Below are 26599 nucleotides of genomic sequence, written 5' to 3' on the forward strand. Positions count from 1 at the left end.
AAGCCCAAGAAGAAGAAGATCCGCACTCGTGTAATCAAGAAGGTCAAGGGCGACAAACAGGAAGTCACCAAGATCGAAACCGTCGAAGAAGATGACAAGCCTGCGGAGACTACAGTCACAATTGAAGAGGTTCCTTACGAAGAAGAGAAACCAGAGGAGATCCAGGAACTCCCAGAAGAGGTTCGCGTTGTTGAAACCATCTCTGAAGACGGCAAACCCAAGAAGAAGAAGATCCGCACTCGTGTAATCAAGAAGGTCAAGGGCGACAAACAGGAAGTCACCAAGATCGAAACCGTCGAAGAAGATGACAAGCCTGCGGAGACTACAGTCACAGTTGAAGAGGTTCCTTACGAAGAAGAGAAACCAGAGGAGATCCAGGAACTCCCAGAAGAGGTTCGCGTTGTTGAAACCATCTCTGAAGACGGCAAACCCAAGAAGAAGAAGATCCGCACTCGCGTAATCAAGAAGGTCAAGGGAGACAAACAAGAAGTCACCAAGATCGAAACCGTCGAAGAAGATGACAAGGTACCAGAGACAACTGTCACCGTTGAAGAGGTTCCTTACGAAGAAGAGAAACCAGAGGAGATCCAGGAACTCCCTGAAGAGGTTCGCGTTGTTGAAACCATCTCTGAAGACGGCAAGCCCAAGAAGAAGAAGATCCGCACTCGTGTAATCAAGAAGGTCAAGGGCGACAAACAGGAAGTCACCAAGATCGAAACCGTCGAAGAAGATGACAAGCCTGCGGAGACTACAGTCACAGTTGAAGAGGTTCCTTACGAAGAAGAGAAACCAGAGGAGATCCAGGAACTCCCAGAAGAGGTTCGCGTTGTTGAAACCATCTCTGAAGACGGCAAACCCAAGAAGAAGAAGATCCGCACTCGTGTAATCAAGAAGGTCAAGGGAGACAAACAAGAAGTCACCAAGATCGAAACCGTCGAAGAAGATGACAAGCCTGCGGAGACAACAGTCACAGTTGAAGAGGTTCCTTACGAAGAAGAGAAACCAGAGGAGATCCAGGAACTCCCTGAAGAGGTTCGCGTTGTTGAAACCATCTCTGAAGACGGCAAGCCCAAGAAGAAGAAGATCCGCACTCGCGTAATCAAGAAGGTCAAGGGCGACAAACAAGAAGTTACCAAGATCGAAACCGTCGAAGAAGATGACAAGCCTGCGGAGACTACAGTCACAGTTGAAGAGGTTCCTTACGAAGAAGAGAAACCAGAGGAGATCCAGGAACTCCCAGAAGAGGTTCGCGTTGTTGAAACCATCTCTGAAGACGGCAAACCCAAGAAGAAGAAGATCCGCACTCGCGTAATCAAGAAGGTCAAGGGAGACAAACAAGAAGTCACCAAGATCGAAACCGTCGAAGAAGATGACAAGGTACCAGAGACAACTGTCACCGTTGAAGAGGTTCCTTACGAAGAAGAGAAACCAGAGGAGATCCAGGAACTCCCAGAAGAGGTTCGCGTTGTTGAAACCATCTCTGAAGACGGCAAACCCAAGAAGAAGAAGATCCGCACTCGTGTAATCAAGAAGGTCAAGGGAGACAAACAAGAAGTCACCAAGATCGAAACCGTCGAAGAAGATGACAAGGTACCAGAAACAACTGTCACCGTTGAAGAGGTTCCTTACGAAGAAGAGAAACCAGAGGAGATCCAGGAACTCCCTGAAGAGGTTCGCGTTGTTGAAACCATCTCTGAAGACGGCAAGCCCAAGAAGAAGAAGATCCGCACTCGCGTAATCAAGAAGGTCAAGGGCGACAAACAAGAAGTCACCAAGATCGAAACCGTCGAAGAAGATGACAAGGTACCAGAGACAACTGTCACCGTTGAAGAGGTTCCTTACGAAGAAGAGAAACCAGAGGAGATCCAGGAACTCCCAGAAGAGGTTCGCGTTGTTGAAACCATCTCTGAAGACGGCAAGCCCAAGAAGAAGAAGATCCGCACTCGCGTAATCAAGAAGGTCAAGGGCGACAAACAAGAAGTCACCAAGATCGAAACCGTCGAAGAAGATGACAAGGTACCAGAGACAACTGTCACCGTTGAAGAGGTTCCTTACGAAGAAGAGAAACCAGAGGAGATCCAGGAACTCCCTGAAGAGGTTCGCGTTGTTGAAACCATCTCTGAAGACGGCAAGCCCAAGAAGAAGAAGATCCGCACTCGCGTAATCAAGAAGGTCAAGGGCGACAAACAGGAAGTCACCAAGATCGAAACCGTCGAAGAAGATGACAAGCCTGCGGAGACTACAGTCACAGTTGAAGAGGTTCCTTACGAAGAAGAGAAACCAGAGGAGATCCAGGAACTCCCAGAAGAGGTTCGCGTTGTTGAAACCATCTCTGAAGACGGCAAGCCCAAGAAGAAGAAGATCCGCACTCGCGTAATCAAGAAGGTCAAGGGCGACAAACAAGAAGTCACCAAGATCGAAACCGTCGAAGAAGATGACAAGCCTGCGGAGACTACAGTCACAGTTGAAGAGGTTCCTTACGAAGAAGAGAAACCAGAGGAGATCCAGGAACTCCCAGAAGAGGTTCGCGTTGTTGAAACCATCTCTGAAGACGGCAAGCCCAAGAAGAAGAAGATCCGCACTCGCGTAATCAAGAAGGTCAAGGGCGACAAACAAGAAGTCACCAAGATCGAAACCGTCGAAGAAGATGACAAGGTACCAGAGACAACTGTCACCGTTGAAGAGGTTCCTTACGAAGAAGAGAAACCAGAGGAGATCCAGGAACTCCCTGAAGAGGTTCGCGTTGTTGAATCCATCTCTGAAGACGGCAAGCCCAAGAAGAAGAAGATCCGCACTCGCGTAATCAAGAAGGTCAAGGGCGACAAACAAGAAGTTACCAAGATCGAAACCGTCGAAGAAGATGACAAGGTACCAGAGACAACTGTCACCGTTGAAGAGGTTCCTTACGAAGAAGAGAAACCAGAGGAGATCCAGGAACTCCCTGAAGAGGTTCGCGTTGTTGAAACCATCTCTGAAGACGGCAAGCCCAAGAAGAAGAAGATCCGCACTCGCGTAATCAAGAAGGTCAAGGGCGACAAACAGGAAGTCACCAAGATCGAAACCGTCGAAGAAGATGACAAGCCTGCGGAGACTACAGTCACAGTTGAAGAGGTTCCTTACGAAGAAGAGAAACCAGAGGAGATCCAGGAACTCCCAGAAGAGGTTCGCGTTGTTGAAACCATCTCTGAAGACGGCAAACCCAAGAAGAAGAAGATCCGCACTCGCGTAATCAAGAAGGTCAAGGGCGACAAACAAGAAGTCACCAAGATCGAAACCGTCGAAGAAGATGACAAGGTACCAGAGACAACTGTCACCGTTGAAGAGGTTCCTTACGAAGAAGAGAAACCAGAGGAGATCCAGGAACTCCCAGAAGAGGTTCGCGTTGTTGAAACCATCTCTGAAGACGGCAAACCCAAGAAGAAGAAGATCCGCACTCGTGTAATCAAGAAGGTCAAGGGAGACAAAAAAGAAGTCACCAAGATCGAAACCGTCGAAGAAGATGACAAGCCTGCGGAGACTACAGTCACAGTTGAAGAGGTTCCTTACGAAGAAGAGAAACCAGAGGAGATCCAGGAACTCCCAGAAGAGGTTCGCGTTGTTGAAACCATCTCTGAAGACGGCAAGCCCAAGAAGAAGAAGATCCGCACTCGCGTAATCAAGAAGGTCAAGGGCGACAAACAAGAAGTTACCAAGATCGAAACCGTCGAAGAAGATGACAAGGTACCAGAGACAACAGTCACCGTTGAAGAGGTTCCTTACGAAGAAGAGAAACCAGAAGAGAGCCAGGAACTCCCAGAAGAGGTTCGCGTTGTTGAAACCATCTCTGAAGACGGCAAACCCAAGAAGAAGAAGATCCGCACTCGCGTAATCAAGAAGGTCAAGGGCGACAAACATGAAGTCACCAAGATCGAAACCGTCGAAGAAGATGACAAGCCTGCGGAGACTACAGTCACAGTTGAAGAGGTTCCTTACGAAGAAGAGAAACCAGAGGAGATCCAGGAACTCCCAGAAGAGGTTCGCGTTGTTGAAACCATCTCTGAAGACGGCAAACCCAAGAAGAAGAAGATCCGCACTCGTGTAATCAAGAAGGTCAAGGGAGACAAACAAGAAGTCACCAAGATCGAAACCGTCGAAGAAGATGACAAGGTACCAGAAACAACTGTCACCGTTGAAGAGGTTCCTTACGAAGAAGAGAAACCAGAGGAGATCCAGGAACTCCCAGAAGAGGTTCGCGTTGTTGAAACCATCTCTGAAGACGGCAAGCCCAAGAAGAAGAAGATCCGCACTCGCGTAATCAAGAAGGTCAAGGGCGACAAACAAGAAGTTACCAAGATCGAAACCGTCGAAGAAGATGACAAGGTACCAGAGACAACAGTCACCGTTGAAGAGGTTCCTTACGAAGAAGAGAAACCAGAAGAGAGCCAGGAACTCCCAGAAGAGGTTCGCGTTGTTGAAACCATCTCTGAAGACGGCAAACCCAAGAAGAAGAAGATCCGCACTCGCGTAATCAAGAAGGTCAAGGGCGACAAACATGAAGTCACCAAGATCGAAACCGTCGAAGAAGATGACAAGCCTGCGGAGACTACAGTCACAGTTGAAGAGGTTCCTTACGAAGAAGAGAAACCAGAGGAGATCCAGGAACTCCCAGAAGAGGTTCGCGTTGTTGAAACCATCTCTGAAGACGGCAAACCCAAGAAGAAGAAGATCCGCACTCGTGTAATCAAGAAGGTAAAGGGAGACAAACAAGAAGTCACCAAGATCGAAACCGTCGAAGAAGATGACAAGGTACCAGAGACAACTGTCACCGTTGAAGAGGTTCCTTACGAAGAAGAGAAACCAGAGGAGATCCAGGAACTCCCAGAAGAGGTTCGCGTTGTTGAAACCATCTCTGAAGACGGCAAACCCAAGAAGAAGAAGATCCGCACTCGTGTAATCAAGAAGGTCAAGGGAGACAAACAAGAAGTCACCAAGATCGAAACCGTCGAAGAAGATGACAAGCCTGCGGAGACAACAGTCACAGTTGAAGAGGTTCCTTACGAAGAAGAGAAACCAGAGGAGATCCAGGAACTCCCAGAAGAGGTTCGCGTTGTTGAAACCATCTCTGAAGACGGCAAGCCCAAGAAGAAGAAGATCCGCACTCGTGTAATCAAGAAGGTAAAGGGAGACAAACAAGAAGTCACCAAGATCGAAACCGTCGAAGAAGATGACAAGCCTGCGGAGACAACTGTCACAGTTGAAGAGGTTCCTTACGAAGAAGAGAAACCAGAGGAGATCCAGGAACTCCCAGAAGAGGTTCGCGTTGTTGAAACCATCTCTGAAGACGGCAAGCCCAAGAAGAAGAAGATCCGCACTCGCGTAATCAAGAAGGTCAAGGGCGACAAACAAGAAGTCACCAAGATCGAAACCGTCGAAGAAGATGACAAGCCTGCGGAGACTACAGTCACAGTTGAAGAGGTTCCTTACGAAGAAGAGAAACCAGAGGAGATCCAGGAACTCCCAGAAGAGGTTCGCGTTGTTGAAACCATCTCTGAAGACGGCAAGCCCAAGAAGAAGAAGATCCGCACTCGTGTAATCAAGAAGGTAAAGGGAGACAAACAAGAAGTCACCAAGATCGAAACCGTCGAAGAAGATGACAAGCCTGCGGAGACAACTGTCACAGTTGAAGAGGTTCCTTACGAAGAAGAGAAACCAGAGGAGATCCAGGAACTCCCAGAAGAGGTTCGCGTTGTTGAAACCATCTCTGAAGACGGCAAGCCCAAGAAGAAGAAGATCCGCACTCGCGTAATCAAGAAGGTCAAGGGCGACAAACAAGAAGTCACCAAGATCGAAACCGTCGAAGAAGATGACAAGCCTGCGGAGACTACAGTCACAGTTGAAGAGGTTCCTTACGAAGAGAGAAACCAGAGGAGATCCAGGAACTCCCAGAAGAGGTTCGCGTTGTTGAAACCATCTCTGAAGACGGCAAACCCAAGAAGAAGAAGATCCGCACTCGTGTAATCAAGAAGGTAAAGGGAGACAAACAAGAAGTCACCAAGATCGAAACCGTCGAAGAAGATGACAAGGTACCAGAGACAACTGTCACCGTTGAAGAGGTTCCTTACGAAGAAGAGAAACCAGAGGAGATCCAGGAACTCCCAGAAGAGGTTCGCGTTGTTGAAACCATCTCTGAAGACGGCAAACCCAAGAAGAAGAAGATCCGCACTCGTGTAATCAAGAAGGTCAAGGGAGACAAACAAGAAGTCACCAAGATCGAAACCGTCGAAGAAGATGACAAGCCTGCGGAGACAACAGTCACAGTTGAAGAGGTTCCTTACGAAGAAGAGAAACCAGAGGAGATCCAGGAACTCCCAGAAGAGGTTCGCGTTGTTGAAACCATCTCTGAAGACGGCAAGCCCAAGAAGAAGAAGATCCGCACTCGTGTAATCAAGAAGGTAAAGGGAGACAAACAAGAAGTCACCAAGATCGAAACCGTCGAAGAAGATGACAAGCCTGCGGAGACAACTGTCACAGTTGAAGAGGTTCCTTACGAAGAAGAGAAACCAGAGGAGATCCAGGAACTCCCAGAAGAGGTTCGCGTTGTTGAAACCATCTCTGAAGACGGCAAGCCCAAGAAGAAGAAGATCCGCACTCGCGTAATCAAGAAGGTCAAGGGCGACAAACAAGAAGTCACCAAGATCGAAACCGTCGAAGAAGATGACAAGCCTGCGGAGACTACAGTCACAGTTGAAGAGGTTCCTTACGAAGAAGAGAAACCAGAGGAGATCCAGGAACTCCCAGAAGAGGTTCGCGTTGTTGAAACCATCTCTGAAGACGGAAAACCCAAACAGAAGAAGATCCGCACTCGCGTAATCAAGAAGGTGAAGGGCGACAAACAAGAAGTCACCAAGATCGAAACCGTCGAGGAGGATGACAAACTACCAGAGACAACAGTGACGGTGGAAGAAACAGAACTGAAGACTCCATTTGGTGGCAAAGTGAAGCTTAAGAAAAGAGTCATTGTGCAAAAACCTGAAGATGAGGAAACAGTGGTCGAGTTGCCTGAAAGAAAGTCTGTTATTCTCTCAGAGAAGGAAGATGGTACTCCCACAAAGACAGTTGTGAAGACACGAATCATCAAAAAGATCAAGGGCTCCAACATGGAGGTAACTAAGATTCAAACTGTCGAAGAATACGAAAAGGAGCCAAAGACAAAGGTAACAGTGGAAAACTTTGAGTTGCCCTTCCCTGAACTTCCAGAGGAAAAGATCTCCGAAGTAGTGGTTCTGCCCGATGAGGTGCACGAGTCGAAAACTGTAGATGAAGAAGGTACGCCGAAGATTGTGAAAACAAAGAAACGTGTGATCAAAAAGCCGACAAGTGACAAGACGGAAGAGATAACTCAGATTGATATCATTGAACAAGATGATGCAGAGCCCATATACTCGATATCAGTGACGGAACAGCCTCTAACCGAATCGAAACCAGAGGATAATAAGTCCTTGGAGCTGCCAGAACAAGTGGCGGAACTGGAATATACTTCGCCAGATGGAACCAAAAAGAAGAAGACCATCAAGTCCAGGGCGTTTAAAAAGAACCTCGACGATAAACTTGATGAGGTGACAACGGTTCAGACAGTCGTCGAAGACGACAAGGAACCCCTGACGACAGTGCAAGTGGAGGTTGTGCCAGCGGATGATTTTGCCCCCATACCGATTGAGGAATTGCCGGAGGAGACCACATTTACCGAAGAGCTGGACAGCAATAAGAAGCCAAAGAAGAAGACGACGAAAACGCGTACGTTCAAGAAACAGGGTCCAGAGGAAGAAGATCTGGAATATTTCCAGATACAAACCATCGAGGAAGAGGGCAAAGAGCCCTATTCTTTGATACGGGTTGTAAGCGATGAAAATCTATCTGATATCGCTGATATAATCGATATTAGTAAATGCGACGATGAAAAGGTTTCACCCACCAACAAACACAAACAAAAGCCACACAAAAAACCCAAGGGTAAGAACACAACAAACACCATCTACACTATCCATACTACACTCATTCTACAACACAAATTGAAGTATACGCAAAAACAATTTCTTAGTTTTCTTAAACATTTTATTCAGTTTAAAGTTTTCCTTAAATTATTCTTATAGTTTAAACCTCCTGATATTTAGATCTGTAAATAACATATTTTTTTTGAAACATTCCACACGAAACCTAAAAAAAAAACACACAAAACATAACGAAACACAGTGGAGAAACAACCAAAGCCCGAAAACACAACAACCGAATACATAACGACATTCAAATCGGTACAAAACGAAGATGGAGAGACCACAATAGAAACCGAACAGAAACGAATCTCACAGGAGGAACAAGGCATCGTTGTTGAGGAGGTACTCAGTGATACCGAACCCATTCCAGAAGACACTACAACACCACAATCAACACCACACCTAGAAATTGTTGAAGTCGGCGAGACAACAGGTGATTTTTACTTAATAAACAAACTATACTACTATATACAACATACTCGTAAACTCCAAAGACAATACCATAAGCCGCGTCTTAGAGAAACAAAGGTCCTTCAGTCATTCAGTATTTAGCTAAGGAATCAATCAATCACACTAAAAATTATACAAAAACAAAAACATGAGATAAAAAACACTTCATATATTTTCTCACAAAATAATTACTAACACTGCACTTTTCTGTACGTGACATCTAAAAATTCTGGAAAACCAAAAACGAAATTACGTACATTTTCAATTGAAATGAAATCTCTAACCCACACACAAATTTTTGTTGCAAGCGTATGGTATGTGATTCCAAACACTAAAACTTTGTGCCTCACAAAGTTCGAAGGTGTTTTAAAGCATTATATAAAATGCAAATATAAGAGTATAAAAAAAACATTAGTTTAGTTCTAACACAAAAAAACACACATAATTCTTTCTCGAAAACAGACCAACTGAACAACAAAGAGTACACTATCACAGAACCCGAAGATGTTGTAAGTGCAGGAGACTCAGGAGACGATAAGAAGAAACCCAAACAGAAAAAGAAACCCGCTACCAAGGCGGAAGAGATAATTGTAGAGGAGGAACAGGAGGAGTCTCCTACTGGGGAGACACTGACAGAGGAGGGTCCTACAGGGGAGACGACACTGACAGAGGAGGGTCCTGGGGAAAAGACTGGGGTTAAGAAACGCAAACCAAAGAAATTAGTAGTCATAGAGGAGGGTAAGGTTGAGGAGGGTCCCACTACTGCTGCTACAGAGAAAAAGGACAAACCCAAGAAAAAGAAGGTCCTTAAGTCAAAACGCGATGAAATGGATGAATACATACAATTCCTCATTCATCAGGATATACCCAAGACAGTCATTCAGGGATATCAGCGCACCGAAATGGAACTTCCGCAACGGGCTCGTCGTGATTCGTCCTTCAAGCAACCGCAACCCATGAAGCTGACACCCATGAAAATCGAGAAAATCGAATTTAAACGACCGAAAATGGTGGAAATTACTTCCGTGGCAGAATTCCCGCAAATGCTGAAACTTAAAACGCCCAAGCAACGCCCGGGGGTGGAGAAAAAGAAGAAAGAAGAAGCTTCGTTCAAGAACAAGAAACTCAAGAGTTGGATACGATTCATACCGTTCTCACCGTACTGCTTCCCGTATGTCCTGACCGAGCTGGAGACCCATCGGGAGAGTGGCGAACTCTCACGTAATATCGAAGAGGCCGAAGGGGTTCTACGGCTACGTCCCAAGAAGTTCAAACATCGGAAACCCTCAAAGGTAGAGCTGGAGCAGCCCGATCTCGAGACCTTTGACTCTGAGGGGAGCCAGCCCTCGGACGAGGAGAAACCCAAGCCCAAGTACAAGCGTGGCAAGAAAATCAAGGAGGAAACTCCTGAGGAAATTCGTAAGCTTAAACTTGGCAAAGGAAAGATACCACAGAATGTCGAAACCATCGAAGAGGTTCACTTGAAACCCGTGAAAATCGAAGGCCAAGAGGAGCAAATCGAAGAGAAACCCCAAAAGGTAGTAGAAGAGGAGGTGCCCAAGAAAAAGAAGTCCAAAAAATCAGAGAAACCGCAGGACACACTCCACTTTGAACCCACAGAACTCACAGATTTCGAAAGAATTTTGGAACAACCAGAAGAATCGGATACATCTATCATTGAAGAAACCGAAACACTGGATAAGCCCAAACACAAGCGAAAGAAGAAGGTTACACCTTCACCCGATACAAATCTACACAAAATCACTCCTGGAAAGCCAAAGGATGTGGAAGAAACTCCCGAGGATGATCTTAAGCTGCGCTATCGTCAAGGCGAAAGACCAGAGGATGTCCAGGAAGAGGTAAAACTGAAACCCTTTTTCAAATATGAAGTTGTGGAACTAGAACCAGAAGTCATACCCGAGGAAAAATTGGAAGCGCCGAGAAAGCCCATCAAAGAACCAAAGAAAAAGCGCAAGATTAAGGTGAAAACTGATCTAGAAGAAAACATCATTGAAATAGTAGAACTTTCACCGAAAGATAGCGATGAAAAGATCTACGAAATTACCATCACAAGTTCTGAAACTACTGAAGAGGAGAAAAAACCCAAGAAAACACTCAAAAAGAAGGTCAAACGCATGAACAAAGAAGAACTTGAGGAATTTGTGGCCGAAATCAAGGAAGAACCCGAACAAAAGTTCTATGAAACCCGCACAGAAGACTTCTTTGAGGTTAAACTCACAGAACTACAGCCAGAGGTTACAACCGAAGAGAAGCCCAAAAAGCGTAGGATCCTCCATGAAAAGGGTAATGAAACGGAGATCCTAGAGATTGTGGAAACATTGCCTTCTGAAGGCGACGAACCCCTCTATGAAATAACCATTACCTCTAGCGAAACAAAGGAAGAGGAATTGGTTGCTCCTTCCGCAGAAAAGCCCAAGAGGAAAACTAAGAAAATGAAAAAGGATGAACTCGATGCGTACATTCAGCAACTGATCAACGCAGAGATTCCCCTTACAGAGTTGGAGAAGTACGAGAAAATCGATGTGGATGGCAAGCCAAAGAAGGCCAAGAAACAAAAGCCAAAGCCTAAGGAAGAAGTCTTCCCAGAGGGCGAAACCCTTCAAATCGGAGTCACGGAACACGAGCCTAAGGAAAAGCCAAAGGCCAAGAAACCCAAGGCTAAGAAAATCACCAAAGAAGAGGAAACTCTTGAAACGGAGGTAATTCCGGTCTACGATGAGTTCCTGATCAAGAAGATCGATTCGGAGCGGGCTCCCCAGGAAGAGATTGAAGAATCAGAGGAGGAAATCGTCCCCGAACTGGATGATATCATTGCTGATCTACAGGAAACGCTTCCCATAGTTGTCCTCGAGGAGAAGGTCGAAACTGTGCCACTGGTCGTGGAAGAACTTGACCTTAAGGAGGAGAAAATCACCAAAAAGCGAAAGGTCAAGACCCGCAAGGGTTCCAAACAGTATGAGATTGAAATCTTTGAAACCGAGGCACTCGAGGATATTCCCCAAGAGGCAAAGGTCATCGTCATAACCACAGAAACAACAGAAGATACGACGGATGCTCCAGCGGAAGATAAACCCGAGGCACCCAAGAAAACAGTGAAAAAGGTGAAGAAGGAGAAACTCAAGGAGTACATCGTCAAGGTTGTGGAAGAGGCTCCTCTCGAATTGATTGCCGAAATATCTGAAGATTATACACCAGTTGCAGAGAGAGAACAATCACCAGTGGAAGATATTACCTCCTTTACCACGACCGTTATTGAAGAGGAGACTCTGCAAGAGGTTCGACCGGAAGAGGAGAAACCCGAAGATGTTCAACGCCTTCCCAAGGATAAGAAAAAGAAATCGGAGAAGCAGAAAAAGGTGAAAATAACTGAAACGGAACCAGAAGCAACTCCAGAGGCATCAACCATCACAGAAGAAATTGTATCTGTAACTGAAACAGATGAAACCCCGAAAGCCGAGGCATATACTGTTGAAGTTAAGGACTCTGCACCCAAGAAAATCAAGAAACCCGCCAAGAAACCAAAGGAGGTAGTCCCTGCAGAACCCATAAGTGAATATACAATTCGCGTGGAAGAATTAGCACCCGAAACAATCATCGAAGAAACAATCAATGAAGAGGGAAAGACAGTGGAACGTGTCATCACCAAACGAAAGCTCAAAAAGAAGGCTGGACCCAAGGAATATCTCATCGAAGTGGTTGAAACCTACGAAGAGAATAAACCCGAAGCAGAAGTCGTTGTACAGACCACAGAAATCACACCAGTCACGGAGGAACAACCCCAAGAGGAGCACAAGATAAAAATTGTCAAGAAAAAGAAGCCAAAGACCGAAAGTTTGGATAACTTTATCCAAGAACTGATCGAAGAGGATATTCCAAAGCCAGAACTAGAAGAATTCGAGGTGACCGTTGAGGAATCCACACCATCGGAGGTAAAGAAACCCAAGAAAATCAAGAAACAACACAAGAAAACCACTCAGGTGGTGGATGGTGTGCCCACAACAGTTTACGAGGTTATTATCCAAGAGTTTGAAATAGATCAGGAGGATCTTAAACCTTATGATGTGGTAGAGGAAAGTGATCATGAAGATATCGAGGAAACCCCCAAGGATCAGCAAATAAAGATCGTTGAAGAGAAACCCAAGTCCAAGCCCAAGAAATCAGCGAAAATCAAGGTTCTGGAAGAGGAAAAGGTAGAACCCATCATTCAAGAAATCTCTGAAGCGGTGGAAGTGCGAGTCACCGAAGAGGATGGTGTCCCACAGAAGGTTGAGGTCCGAAAGAAGAAGGTCTCAAGGAAACAGGGACCCAAAGAGCAGATCTTTGAGATTACAGAGACCAGAACGAATGATGAACCTTTGGCGGAAGTTTCCATAGTAGAAATTACAGAGGAAGAACCCAAGGAGGATGTTCCGGAGCTCAAGGAGAAGAAACCAATCAAGAAACCCAAGAAACTGAAGCCCGAAGAAGTGAAGGATTATGTGATCAATGTCCTTGAAGAATTTGTGGAACCCTACAAGTTCGAGGAACCCGTCATTGAAGATATTTCGGAAACTGTGGAGATTACCAAAGTCACCGAAGATGATGGTACTGAGAAGAAGGTTGAGGTCAAAAAGAAGAAGGTTTCCCGCAAGCAGGGACCCAAGGAACAGATCTTTGAGATCACAGAGACCAAAACAAATGATGAACCTCTGGCGGAGGTAACCATTATCGAAATTACTGAAGAAGAAAAACCAAAGGAAGTTGTTCCTGAAATCAAAGAAACGAAGCCCATCAAGAAACCCAAGAAACTCAAGCCAGAAGATGTGAAAAATTATATCATTAATGTTCTGGAAGAGTACGTCGAGCCCTATAAGTTTGAAGAACTGCCAGAGGACGTGCAAAAGGTACAACCAATCATTGAAGACATCTCCGAATCTGTGGAAATCGTCAAGGTAACCGAAGAAGACGGCACACAAAAGAAGGTGGAAACGAAGAAAAAGAAGATATCCAGGAAACATGGACCCAAGGAACAGATTTTTGAGATTACAGAGACCAAAACGAATGATGAACCTCTGGCGGAGGTAACCATAGTGGAGATTATTGAGGAAGAAAAGCCTGAGGAGCATGTTCCAGAAATCAAAGAAAAGCAGCCCATTAAGAAACCAAAGAAACTGAAACCTGAAGATGTCAAGAATTATGTGATCAATGTTCTTGAAGAATTTGTCGAACCCTACAAGTTTGATGAGGTCGGAAAGGAAGAACCCATCATTGAAGAACTTCCTGAAACTGTGGAGATTACACAAGTCACGGAAGCGGATGGTGTTCCAAAGAAGGTGGAAGTGCGAAAGAAGAAGGTTTCTAGAAAACAGGGCCCCAAAGAACAGATCTTTGAGATCACAGAAACTATTACCAATGATGAACCTTTGGCTGAGGTTTCAATTGTAGAAATTACAGAGGAAGAACCCAAGGAGGATGTTCCGGAGCTCAAGGAGAAGAAACCAATCAAGAAACCCAAGAAACTGAAGCCCGAAGAAGTGAAGGACTATGTGATCAATGTCCTTGAAGAATTTGTTGAACCGTACAAGTTCGAGGAACCCATCATGGAGGACCTTTCGGAATCTGTGGAAATCACCAAAATCACCGAAGATGATGGCACTGAGAAGAAGGTTGAGGTGAAAAAGAAGAAGGTTTCCCGCAAGCAGGGCCCCAAAGAACAAATCTTTGAGATCACAGAGACCATTACGAATGATGAACCTCTGGCGGAAGTTTCCATTGTAGAAATTACAGAGGAACAACCCAAGGAAGATGTTCCGGAGATCAAGGAGAAGAAACCAATCAAGAAACCCAAGAAACTGAAGCCCGAAGAAGTAAAGGACTATGTGATCAATGTCCTTGAAGAATTCGTGGAACCGTATAAGTTCGAGGAGCCAATCATTGAAGATCTTTCGGAATCTGTGGAAATCACCAAAATCACCGAAGATGATGGTACTGAAAAGAAGGTTGAGGTCAAAAAGAAGAAGGTTTCCCGCAAGCAGGGCCCCAAAGAACAAATCTTTGAGATCACAGAGACCATTACGAATGATGAACCTCTGGCGGAAGTGTCCATTGTAGAAATTACAGAGGAACAACCCAAGGAGGATATCCCAGAGATCAAGGAGAAGAAACCAATCAAGAAACCCAAGAAACTGAAGCCCGAAGAAGTGAAGGACTATGTGATTAATGTTCTCGATGAATTCGTGGAACCCTACAAGTTCGAGGAGCCCATCATTGAAGATCTTTCGGAATCTGTGGAGATTACTAAAGTCACCGAAGAGGATGGCACCGAAAAGAAGGTGGAAGTGAAGAAAAAGAAGGTCTCGAGGAAACAGGGACCCAAGGAACAAGTTTTCGAGATCACAGAAACCATAACAAATGATGAGCCTCTGGCCGAAGTTTCCATTGTAGAGATAACGGAGGAAGAAAAGCCTGAGGAAAAGGTGCCAGAGATTAAAGAAAAGAAGCCCCTCAAGAAGCCAAAGAAACTGAAGCCCGAAGATGTTCAAAACTACATCATCAACGTCCTGGAAGAATTTGTGGAGCCACAGAAGTTTGAGGAGGAGGAATCTGATGTTCCAGAGGAAATTTCTGAAGTAAAACCAAAAACTCCAAAGGCAAAGAAATCCTCGAAGAAACCCGTTGAGCAGCAAACAATCCGCATTGAGGAGCTGGCCCCTGAAACCGTCATCGAGGATATCATCAACGAAAAGGGCGAAGAGGTCAAGCAGGTCAAGACCACCAAGAAACTCAAGAAGAAGGATGGCCCCAAGGAGTACATCATTGAGATCACAGAAACGTATCAGGAGAACAATCCCGAGGCCATCATTGAATTTACAACGACTGAAGTGCCCTCTGAGGAGGCGGCACCAGCGGAGCAACCCCTGAAGATTGTTCAAAAGATCAAGAAGAAGAAGCCAGTCAAGGACGATCTGGACAAGTACATCCAAGAGCTGATCGAACAGGAGATTACCAAAACGGAGCTGGAACAGTACGAGCCCACAGAGATGGATGACAAGCCCAAGAAGCCCAAGAAGAAGGTCAAGACACATCACAAGAAAACTGTGGATGTGGTGGATGGTTTCCCGGTGACGATCCATGAATTTAATGTCGAGGAAATCGAACCAGAAGTCGAGGAACCTGAAGAAATAGAACCACTTCCAGAGGATGTGCAGGAGCTGCCACAAAAGTTGGAGGACTCAACCAAATATTTAGTCAATGTTTCCGATGAATTCCTGGAGCATGTGGAAGAAACTCCCGAAGAAAAACCCAAGCCCACAAAGAAGGAAAAGCCACAGAAAAAGAAAAAAGACAAAAAGGAGGAGCTTCCCGCTGTTCCCTTGGAGGAAATCGAACAGACCGTCGAAGTCGTCGAGCAACCCGATGAGGAGGGCACCATCAAAGAGGTGACCATCAAAAAGCGAAAGGTTCTGCGCCGCAAGGGTTCCCAGGAGAAGGTCTTTGAGATCACAGAAACCACCACCAGCGAGGATCAGCCTCTTGCTGAGGTAACAGTCACTGAACTGACCGCCGATGAGGTGGAAATCTCCGAAGAAAAACCCAAACCCGTAAAGAAGATCCTCAAGAAGCCAAAACAATTGAAAAAGGATGAAATTGAGGAATATATTATCAATGTTATTGAGGAATTCGTTGAGCAGGCCCCGATCGAAACTGTGGAAAGTGAGGCAGAAGAAATTCCAGAGGAAAAACCCAAGAAAACTAAGAAAACACCCAAGACATATACGGTCACTGAAACAGAAGAGGAGGCGGACTTGAAGCAACCCGAAGTACCAGAGGAAATATTTGTGGAAGCTGTGGAAATAGTTCTTGAAAAGCCCGAGGAAACTCCTGCCTATACCATCGGTATTACAGAGGAAACTACTGCAGAGGAAAAGCCCAAGCCAAAGTCCAAAAAATCCTCAAAACCCAAGACTCAAAAGCAACCCTCACAAGAGGAATCACCAGAGTATCTCGTGAAAGCCATATCCGAGGAGCAACTACCCGAAGAAGACTTCCCCGAGCACACAACCATCGTCCTGGAGTCGGAGGAGCCTACGCCTTTGGAGACACCATCCTTCCAGATCCAAGAACTCCAAACGGAGGCTGTGGAACAGCAAATCACAGACGACAAGGGAGAAACCACCAAGCAGACTGTCACGAAGCGAAAGATCAAAAAGCAGGTGGGTCCCAAGGAGGAGATCATTGAAATTGTCGAGACCATGACGGAGGGGGATACACCCGAATACGAGGTCATAGTGCACACCGAAGAGGTGGAACCTGTGAAGGAAGACACGCCCCAGATAGAGGCACCCAAAAAGGTGCGAAAAACAAAGAAGGTGCCCAAGGACGACCTCCACGATTATATTCAAAAGCTCATCGAGCAGGACATACCGAAAACGGAATTGGAAAAGTACGAAAAGATCGACTTGGATGAGCCGGTGAAAATGAAAAAGAAACCCGTGAAAAAGGTCAAAGTTCTGGAGGAAAAACCCACCGAAAAGCCACAAGAATCCGAAGAAGAAACATCCCTGCCCGAGGAAGATCAGCCAACGGTAGAGGAGGCCAAGGAAGAACCAAAACTAAAGATCACTGTGCGCGAATTTTCACCGGAAAAGCCCGAAGAAAAGTCCTTTGAAATCGTAGTGTTGGAGGAAACAGTAGAGATTCAACAGCTGCCCGATGAAGAGGGTCAAATCAGGGAAAAGGTCGTCAAAACAAAGAAAATCAAACAGAAAAAGGGTCCCCAGGAGATAGTTCACGACATTGTCGAGGTCACGGATGCAGATACAAATGAATCTGAGATTACAGTCACCACGACAACTCCATCGGAGGAAACTGTGGATGTCGAGCCTGTGGTTAAGCAGAAACGTACCAAGAAGATCAAAAAGGATGATGTCGAGGACTTTATCAAAACTGTGATTGAGGAGGAAGCCCCGAAACCCGTCGAACCAGAGGCTGTTGTGGCTGTCACAGAGGAAACTCCCTCAGAACCTACGCCAGAAAAGCCCAAAAAGAAGACCAAGAAGGAAAAGCCAGCAACCGTTGAGGAGGACAAACCAGAACAAGAGGAAATCTCTGTCGTGGAGAGTGTGCCTGAAGATATTCCGCAACCAGAAGAGCATGTCTTTACTGTGGAGGATTCCATTCCGACTGTAGATGAACCTGAACAAGAGGTCCAGCAAACAGAGGAAACTCCTAAGCCTGAAAAGAAAAAGAAACCAAAGGCAAAGGTCATCGTTGCTGAGGAAGAACCCAAGGCAGAAACCCCCGAAGAGCCTCTAGAAGTTAAGGAAATCGAATCTGTTGCTGATAAACCACAAGATCAAACATTCAGCATATCCATCAAGGAGGAAACCCCATCCCAGGACAAACCCACAAAGAAAAAGACATCGAAAAAGCCACAGGAAACCGCTGAGGACACACCACTCGATTCCTATGAAATTTCCATTAAGGAAAGTTCGGCAGAACCGCTGGAAGAAAAACCATTTACCATCGAAGTGATCGAAAGCGAAACACAGGTCAGGGAGACCACAGATGCCGCTGGCGAGACCCACAAGGAGGTCACCACCAAACGCAAGATCAAGCGACCCGATGGCGAGGGTGAAATCGAAATCATAGAAGTCCTTAGGGATGATCAACCGGAAGCGGAAATCACAATTGTGGAATACGAGCCCGAAGCGCCCACAAAGGAGGATGAGAAGCCCAAGGAACCCAAAAAGAAAACCAAGAAAGTGAAGAAGGACGACATCCACGACTACATACAAAAGCTCATCGACATGGAAACGCCCAAAACAGAGTTGGAAAAGTATGAGAAATTCGATTTTGAACCGACCGTAAAGGATAAACCCACGGAAAAACCCATCGAAGTGGTGGAAGCGGCTCCCGAGGGCAAGCCAAAGAAGGAAAGGAAACCAAAATCCAAGGAAACGACAAAGGAAGCGTCTCCTGTTCCCGAAGAACTGGCACAGGTGAAGATCATCGAGGAAGAAGCTCCCGAAGAAGAGCCTCTGCTGCCCGTTGAGATTGTTGAGGTCCAACCAGAGGAGGTTCACATCCAAGAGATTGTCACGGAAGAGGGTAAACCCATTCAGGAAAAGACCACCAAGCGGGTGCTGAAGAAAAAGGGACCCAAAGAGGATACCACCTACAAGATTACAACCATCGAAAGTGAGGATAATGATTCCGTGACGGTTATTGTCGACGAGGAGCCACAGCCAGAGGCGATCGTTCTTCCAGTGAAAGAACAACCCGAAGAAAAGGAAACGAAACCCAAGCCAAAGCCCAAGAAAACAGTCAAAAAGGTAAAGAAGGAGGATCTAGACGATTATGTTAAGAAATTAATAGAAGAGGAAACACCGAAAGAAACTCCTAAAGTGGTAGAAGAAGAGGTTCTGCCAGTAGAGGAAGCGGTTCTTCCGCAAGTGGAGGAATCCCTTCCAGTAGAGGTAGTCCCCGACTCAACCAAGCCCCAGACAAAGAAACCAAAGACCCAAAAGAAACCCAAGACTGAGACAGACGAACCCACAGAGCAGACGACATACGTAACGACTGTAGAGATACCCAAAGACGATGAGGAAGAGAGCACAACACCAACAACAACAACAACACCGATACATGCACAAGAATCACATGAACCCGAGGACACAGCCACTGCACAAATTACACCGCAAGATGAAGCAACAACAGCACAGAAAACAGTTAAACATAAACAGAAAACAAAACCCGAAACACATAAAGAAATCGTAGAAACACAAACAAGTAAGTTCGCTTTGGAGAAGCGCCCACCCCGCCCCCACACACACACCTACAAAAAAAAAAAAAAAAAAGTTCCCCTACGTATCGCCGCCGCAAAGCAGCAGCAGCAGCAATGGCATATTTTTCGCTCCGTTATTTCTGCGTCTTTTACGCCTTTTATACTCCGTTTTTTTTCCGTGTCTTTTGCTCCGTCTTTTCCATGTCTATTGCTCCTTTTATGCTACCCTTTTTCCCTGTTCTGTTGCTCCTTTTATGCTCCTCTGTTTTCTTGTATTTTTCTCCTTATATTTCTATATATTTTGCTCCTTTTACGCTCCCTTTTTTTCCAAGTCATTTGCAGCTCTTTTACAGCCCTTTCTCCATGTCTTCCGCTGCTCTTTTACTCCAACTTTTTCTATATCTTTTGCTCTATTTTATGCTGCATTTTTCTATATATTTATCTCCTTTTTCCTTGTCTTTTGCTGCTTTTTTTTTTTTGTGTCTATTGCTCCGTTTTTGCTCCTTTGTGACTTTTGTCTTTTCGCGCCTGTCCCGCCTATATTTTTTTCTTTTTTACTCCTTTGTTAAATGCCACAACTGCCCGCGTGTTGCCTCTTCCATTTCCTATCAAATTTCTCTTTCTCTCTCTCTCTTGCTGATGATCTTTCAGATGAATCTGAATACCCTGCCCCCCTCCAACACAATAACCCAATTATTAATACCCTTTTTGCATGAGTGTTCCTACATTTTAATCCATCTTTGATTTATACTCTCTTTAATGATCCACTAAAATCTTATCTAACTCCATCTTTCAACTAATCCTCTGTACAAAATGCCATCTCTATCACCTAAATTATATACCCGAAATCCTTTGTGAAATATATAACTTCCATCTTTCAGTTAACACATCCTTAAATCCTTTGTACAAAATATGTATGTTCAATCCTTCTGTAAATATATTTATCTATATCTCTATCTGTAAATATAGCCTACAAAAAATTTATAATGTCTTCTGTCCAAAGTTTTCTACGATTTTTGCTTGCTTTCTGGCAAAAGCAATGCCTGGTACCTCCACCCCCAACCAAATGGATCCTGGATCCTGGCTGATCCTTTTTGCACCCCCTAAAGATCAAAATTTACTTAACTGTCGATGCATTTTCCATACAGGTGAAGCAACAGAGGTACACAAAGACTATCAAATCAACATCATTCATGAGGAGCCCATTGTCGAGGAGGCGGAGGAGCCCGAGAAGATCCATGAGATACGTGTCATTGATGAGATCTCAGAGATTGAGGAATCCCAACCCATCATTGAGGAAGTGGAGGAAGAGGAGGAGCAACCCATTGCCGAGGACAAGCCCGAGGATGTCACCAAACCCAAGGCCAAAAAGAAGAAGATAATCAAAAAGAAGACCGATGATCATGATGAGATTATCCGCAAATTACTGGAGCAGGAGATCGAGAAAACGGAGCTGGAAAAGTACGAGAAAATCGATTTCGATCTGCCCAAGAAGTTGAAACCAGAATTCGCCAATCTCGAGCCCATGAAAATCGAGCGAAAGGATCAGAAGCCAACCAAAGTGACGATTGTAGAGGCCGCCGAGGTGCCGAAGCAGGTGAAACTGAAGCCTGGCAAACGCAAGGAAAAACCCACCGAAGAGCAGTCCGTACAGTTGCCCAAGTTCCGTCTCAAGACGCGCATGGTTATTGTGGAATATCCGCCGGCGCCATTGATACCCAAGCTAACAGAGATTGGCGCCACAAAGGACAATGGCGAGCTGTCGCGCAACATCGAAGAGGCCGAAGAGGCGCTCAAGTTCAAGAAACCAAAGACCAAGAAGATCAAAAAGATCAAGGACGACAGGGAGAAGGTGGAGCTGGAAAAGTACGAGAAGTACGTCAGCAGCGAGGAGGAGCCCGAGGAGCAGAAACCCTACCAGAAGCCCGAAAAGACTCCCAAGCCCAAGGAAACGCAAGAAGAAGTGAAAATAAAGCTTGGAAAGGGCAAAAAGAAGCCCAAGGAGGAGGAACAGCCAGAGAATGTGACCCTCAAGAAGATACCACAGAAGCCACAGGAAGTCGAAGAAGAAGTGGAGCTCCAGCGCAAGCCCAAGGAGGTCGTTGTGGTCGAGGAAGAGCCCAAGGAGCCCAAGGAAGGACACTTTGTGGTGCCACCCTTCGAGCCCGTGGACTTTGAGCCTTCGGAATACGTGCCCGAGGAACTGCAGCCCATTGAGCATCCCGAGAAGCCCGAAAAACAAAAGAAACCCACGAAAACCAAGTACAAGCCCAAGGATAAGTCCAAGCCAGAGCCGGAAACAATCGTCTCAGAGATTGTGCCGGGTGTGCCCAAGGCAGAGGAGGAGGTACCCGAACTGCAGGTGAAGTTCCGCATTCCCGAAAGTGAAGCTCCAGAGGAGATCGACTCTCAAATCAAACTGAAACCAGTGCCAAAGATCCCTGAGGCTGAGGCACCCGTGGAGGCAGCCATCGTCCAGCCAAAGGTTGAGGAGCCCAAGCCAGAGGAGATTCCAGAGATTCCCCAAGAGGAGGCCAAGAAACCAAAGAAACCCAAGGCCAAAAAGGTACAGCCAAAGGAGGAGCAGGAGGTCGCCGAGGAAGCGCCACAAGAGTTTGAGGTCTCCGTGAAGGACGAAGAGGCACCAGAGGAGGCTCCCATTGAAGAAGAGAAGCCCAAGGAGGTGAAGGTCAAGCAAAAGAAACCCAAAGAGGAACCTGTGGCCCAAGTGGTCGTCACGGAGGAAGCACCGCAGACTGAAGAAGTGCCCGAGGACATACCCGTTGAGTACAAAATCACAACGACAGTCCTGGAGCCCGAAGAGGCGCCCAAGGAGCACAAGGTGCGTGTCATCGATTCAGATGAGCGCCGCGAGACCACCGAAGAAGTCATCGAAGAAAGGGTTGTGACGCGCCGCAAGAAACCAAAGCCACAGCAACCCGAAGAGTACGAGGTCACGCTGCAAGAGCCGCTGGTGCAGGAACCCGAGGTCGAAGAGGTCACCGCCGAGGTCACCATTCCCGTGGAGAAACCTGTCGAGGAAACAGAGGAATTTGCAGTTGAACTGAAGCTCACAGAACCCACACCCGAAGAGCCTCTGCCCCAGGAGATCACAGTCAAGGAAAAGTCCAAGAAGAAACCCACGAAGGAGGTCAAGGAAGAGAAGATTGTGGTCGTAGAAGAGGAGAAGATACAACCTGTGGAACAGGAGGAAATCGTAGTGGAAGAACAGCCGCAAGAAAAGAAAAAGACAAAGAAACCCAAGTCCTACGAGTTCAGTGTCACAGAAACGGAAGCGCCCGTCGAGGAGAAGCCCGTGGAAGTGATCGAAGAAGCTCCCAAAGTAGAGGAGGAGCAGCCCGAAGAAAAGGTCATCGAGTCCTTCGATTCGTATGAAATCACTGTCAAGGAAACAGAGGCTGAAAAGGTCACTACCGTCGAAGAACAACCCGAGTTGGAGGAAGCACCCGCCGAGGCTGTGTTCAAGCGTAAACCCAAACCCCAACCCGAGTCAGTGGAGGCTGAATTTGTCTTGACAGAACCCAAGAAAACAGAGGAAATCCATGTGGAAACCGAAATCAAGCAAAAGAAAACGAAAAAACCAAAGAAAACCGAAGAGGCAGCTGCTGAATTGGAGATCAAGGTTGTGGAGGCGGAGCCAGCCCCCGAACTGCCCGAAGAAGTGCCCGAGGAAATCCAACCACAAATTGTGGAAAAGCAGGAAATTGTTGTGGAAGAAAAACCTCAAGAGTTCACGGTACGCGTCTCGGAAACGGAAGCACCAGAAAAGCCCGCGGAGGAGCCACAAGGTGAGGCACAGTTCACGGTCAAGAAGCGCAAGCAATCGGTGACCTTTGCCGATGAGCCGGCCACAGAGATAATCCTCACGGAGCCCAGACCCATCGAAGAGGTCACAGAGGAGGCCCAAATCAAGACCAAGAAACCCAAAAAGAAGGTCAAGGAGGTGGCAGCCGAAGAGCTAAAGATTCAAATCACCGAGGAAATCCCCGAGGAGGCAGCTCCCATCATCGAAGAGATCGAGGAAGTGGTCACCGAAATCAAGGAAGTGGTGGCTCCCAAGGTGGAGGATAAGACGTACAGGATCGGTGTCACGGAAACGGAAGCACCCGAGAAACCTGTCGAGGAGATTCCACAGGAAGTAGAGGTAGTTGCCGAACCAATTGTGGAAGAACCTGAGCCACAAGTCTACGAAGAGCACAAGGTACGGGTCATTGAGGAGACTCCCAGGGAAATAGTGGAAGAATCCATCGAGGAAGAGGTCAAGGTGATTCGCAAGAAGAAACCCAAGCCAGAGGTCAAGGAGGAACCCGAAGCGGCCGTCTCTATACCCGCTCCAAAGCCCATCGAAGAGGTCGAAGCCGTTTCCAGCATCACCATCGTGCCCGAACAACCCACCGAAGAGGAGGCCGCCGAACTCAAGATCACCATCATCGAAGAGCAGGCCCCCGAGGTGGAGCTCGTCCAAGAGATCGAAGAAATCGAAGAGGCACCCGCTGCGGTGCCCACCGTAGAGGAGCTGCCCGAGGAGCAGGTGACGCTGCAGAAGAAGAAAAAGAAGGTGCCAGTGGTTGCCCCTGAAGTGGTGGAAGAGCCCGAGGCAGAGTTTGTGCTGAAACCCAAGCAGCCCGTGCAAGAGGTCTCCGAGGAGGCCAAGATCAAGAAGAAGCCCAAGAAGGCAGCGCCTGTGGAGGAGGCTGCCGCGGAGCTGCAGGTAACCATCACAGAGGAGGTGCCCGTCGAGCCAGAGCTAGTCCAGGAAATCATTGAGGAGATCGAGGAAGTCATAGAAGAGAAGCCCAAAGAGATTCCCCAAGAGAAGCCCAAAGAGTACACCTTTGGCATCAAGGAAACGGAACCAGAGATCCAAGAGCAGGCAGAAGTGGCTCTTCCCAAGAAAAAACCAAAGGAAATCCCAGTCGTAGAAGAACCCGAGGCTGAGGTCACCCTCAAGCCCAAGCCAAAGGTCGAAGAGGTCCAGGAAGAGGCAAAGATTGTCAAGAAAAAGCCCAAGAAACCCGTCGAAGAAGTCGCCGCCGAAGAACTCACAGTCAAGATCGAAGAGGAGGTCATACCCGAACCCATTGTCATTGAAGAAGAAGAAATTGTTGAGGAGGTGCAGCTAAAGAAAAAGAAGGCTCCCAAGGTGGAGCCCGTACCCGAGGATATTGTGGATGATGCCGTGTTCAAACTCAAGAAACCTGAACCCGTCGAAGAAGCCGAAGAAGTGATTGCTGAAGTCACACTGAAGCCGAAGGCACCCAAGGAGATCCACGATGAAGAATTCTCTGTGGATGTGAAGCTGCCAAAGGAGAAGATCATCACCGAAGAGACCTCCGATCAGACGGTGCAACTGAAGAAGAAGAAGAAGCCACAGAAGCCCGTGGAAGAAGCCGCCGATGAGTTGCAGCTGCAGCAAACGGTCGTGGAGGAGAGGCCCGTGGAAATCGAAGAAGAGGAAATCATCGAAGAGGCCGTCATTGTGCGCCGCAAGCCCAAGAAACCCTTCGAGCCATCCGTGGAGGAGCACGAGGAAACCGAGTTCAGTCTCTCGTTCAAGAAGCCCCACACCATCAATGAGGGCGTGGAAGAGACGGGCACCGTCCTAAAGAAACGCCCCCAGAAGCCACAAACCTTGGACGAGGCTGCCGCCGAACTGTCCATCAAACGCCAGGAAGAAGAGTACGAGGAGGGCGAGGACATTGAGGAGTTTGTTGTCAGCGCCAGGGCCAAGAAGAAGCCTCTGCAAATCACCGAAGAGGACGAGGAGGCCTACACGGTGAAGAAGCAGCTGCGCCGCAAGAAGGTGGACATTCCAGAGTACGGAGAAACGGAGAACGTGACCTTCCGCGCGCGCACCACAAAGACCAAGGAGGATGTCGATCAGGAGTTCAACATTGCCCTCGATTCGTATGCCGAGGAAGAGGTGTCAATGTCGGGCAAGATTAAGATCAAGAAACCCATCAAGAAGACCTACAACGAGGCCGCCGATGAGGCAAAGATTAAGATCATGCAGGACTACGATGATGGCCAGGAGCAAATCATCGAAGAGATACGCGACGATGAGGACACCATCGATGAGGTGGAAGAGCCCGAAGAGTATATGGTTGAGGAGCTGCCCCCAGACGAGGTGGACTTCAAGCTGAAGCCCAAGAAGCAGCCAAAGCCCAGCTATTCCGTACAGGATGAGGAGGAGGAACAGTTCCTGATTGGCATACGTCAGCCCAAACGGGATTCCATTACGTACGATGAGGATTCGCTGACCTTCAAAAAGAAGCGAAAGGTTATCCAACAATTGTACAATGAAGGTAAGTCAGTGCGATCCATACAGAGATGCCCCACAGTTAATGCTAAAAAAAAAAAAAAACATTTATACATTCTGCTTATATGATATCACAGCGTGTGGCAAGGTAAAATCTTTACCCAAACCAAAACAAAAATACTTGAGTGTCAGTAGCTAATGCATAACCACCCCCCCACCACCCCATTTATTCTTGCAATAAAAAAAAAACCAGCATGTAAAACGTTTTGGCTGCAATGAAATCTAATATGGTTTTTTTCTCTTTTGGCACAGATGGAGCGTCGCTGAATATCACCAGGGAAATGAATGTTGAAGGTAGGTTCCTCTTTATGTGCCTCTTAATATTTTTTTAGTTTTTAATAATATAGTTAAAATAAACAGCTGTTTTTTCTTACATTACATTCCTTCAATGAAAAATTTGCTATATATTTTTTCTGAATATTTCCATTGACTGTATAATATTCTTCTAGAATTTTGGAACATTTTCCATTTAAATCTAAAAATTTGAACAATTTTCCTGAAAATAGAAACAATTAATAATACAAATAAATCCATAGCTGTATCCCATCTTTTATGGGCACATTTATGCAGCTATTTCTTTGATTTGCCCATCAGAATTATTTTCCCCTTGAAAAAAAAGTGCACTCCCACTTATAATCCTCTGCTTCGCTTTCTAGAATCGGAAAATCTCAATGTTATGTATTCGATATGCAATTACATTGCCGACAACGATGAGGCCATCAATCTGGTGGAAGGTGAAAAGGTCACAGTGGTGGGACGACACAGTTCCGAGTGGTGGTACGTGAAGAAGAGCATCACCGAGGAGGAGGGCTGGGTGCCGGCCCAGTATCTAATGGAGCCCGAGGAGTATGCACAATATGTGCAGAATAAACTGCACGAGAAGATTGATAAGCTGCCAGTGTTTGAACGTAAGTTGATCCATGTCCAATCTAAGCACTTAAATGTTATCCAAAGCTAAGGCAACGTGCAGAGTAAATCTTTGTGCTGCCTGAT

At 46.5% G+C, this 26599-nt stretch overlaps 1 protein-coding gene across 1 annotated transcript in view; it reads left to right on the forward strand.

Moving 5' to 3' along the window:
• Positions 1–26599, forward strand: part of LOC111081117 (titin) — an 82818-nt gene that overhangs the window by 50396 nt on the left and 5823 nt on the right. Inside the window, exons 26-33 of the mRNA XM_041593899.1 lie at positions 1195–3450; positions 6858–7989; positions 8230–8463; positions 8943–13462; positions 14480–19271; positions 20415–25592; positions 25859–25900; positions 26263–26514. Of these exons, the coding sequence (XP_041449833.1) occupies positions 1195–3450; positions 6858–7989; positions 8230–8463; positions 8943–13462; positions 14480–19271; positions 20415–25592; positions 25859–25900; positions 26263–26514 (18406 nt within the window). The remainder of the gene's footprint in view (positions 1–1194; positions 3451–6857; positions 7990–8229; positions 8464–8942; positions 13463–14479; positions 19272–20414; positions 25593–25858; positions 25901–26262; positions 26515–26599) is intronic.

Source organism: Drosophila obscura, unplaced genomic scaffold (assembly GCF_018151105.1).
Source record: "Drosophila obscura isolate BZ-5 IFL unplaced genomic scaffold, ASM1815110v1 contig_1, whole genome shotgun sequence".
NCBI lineage: Eukaryota > Metazoa > Arthropoda > Insecta > Diptera > Drosophilidae > Drosophila > Drosophila obscura.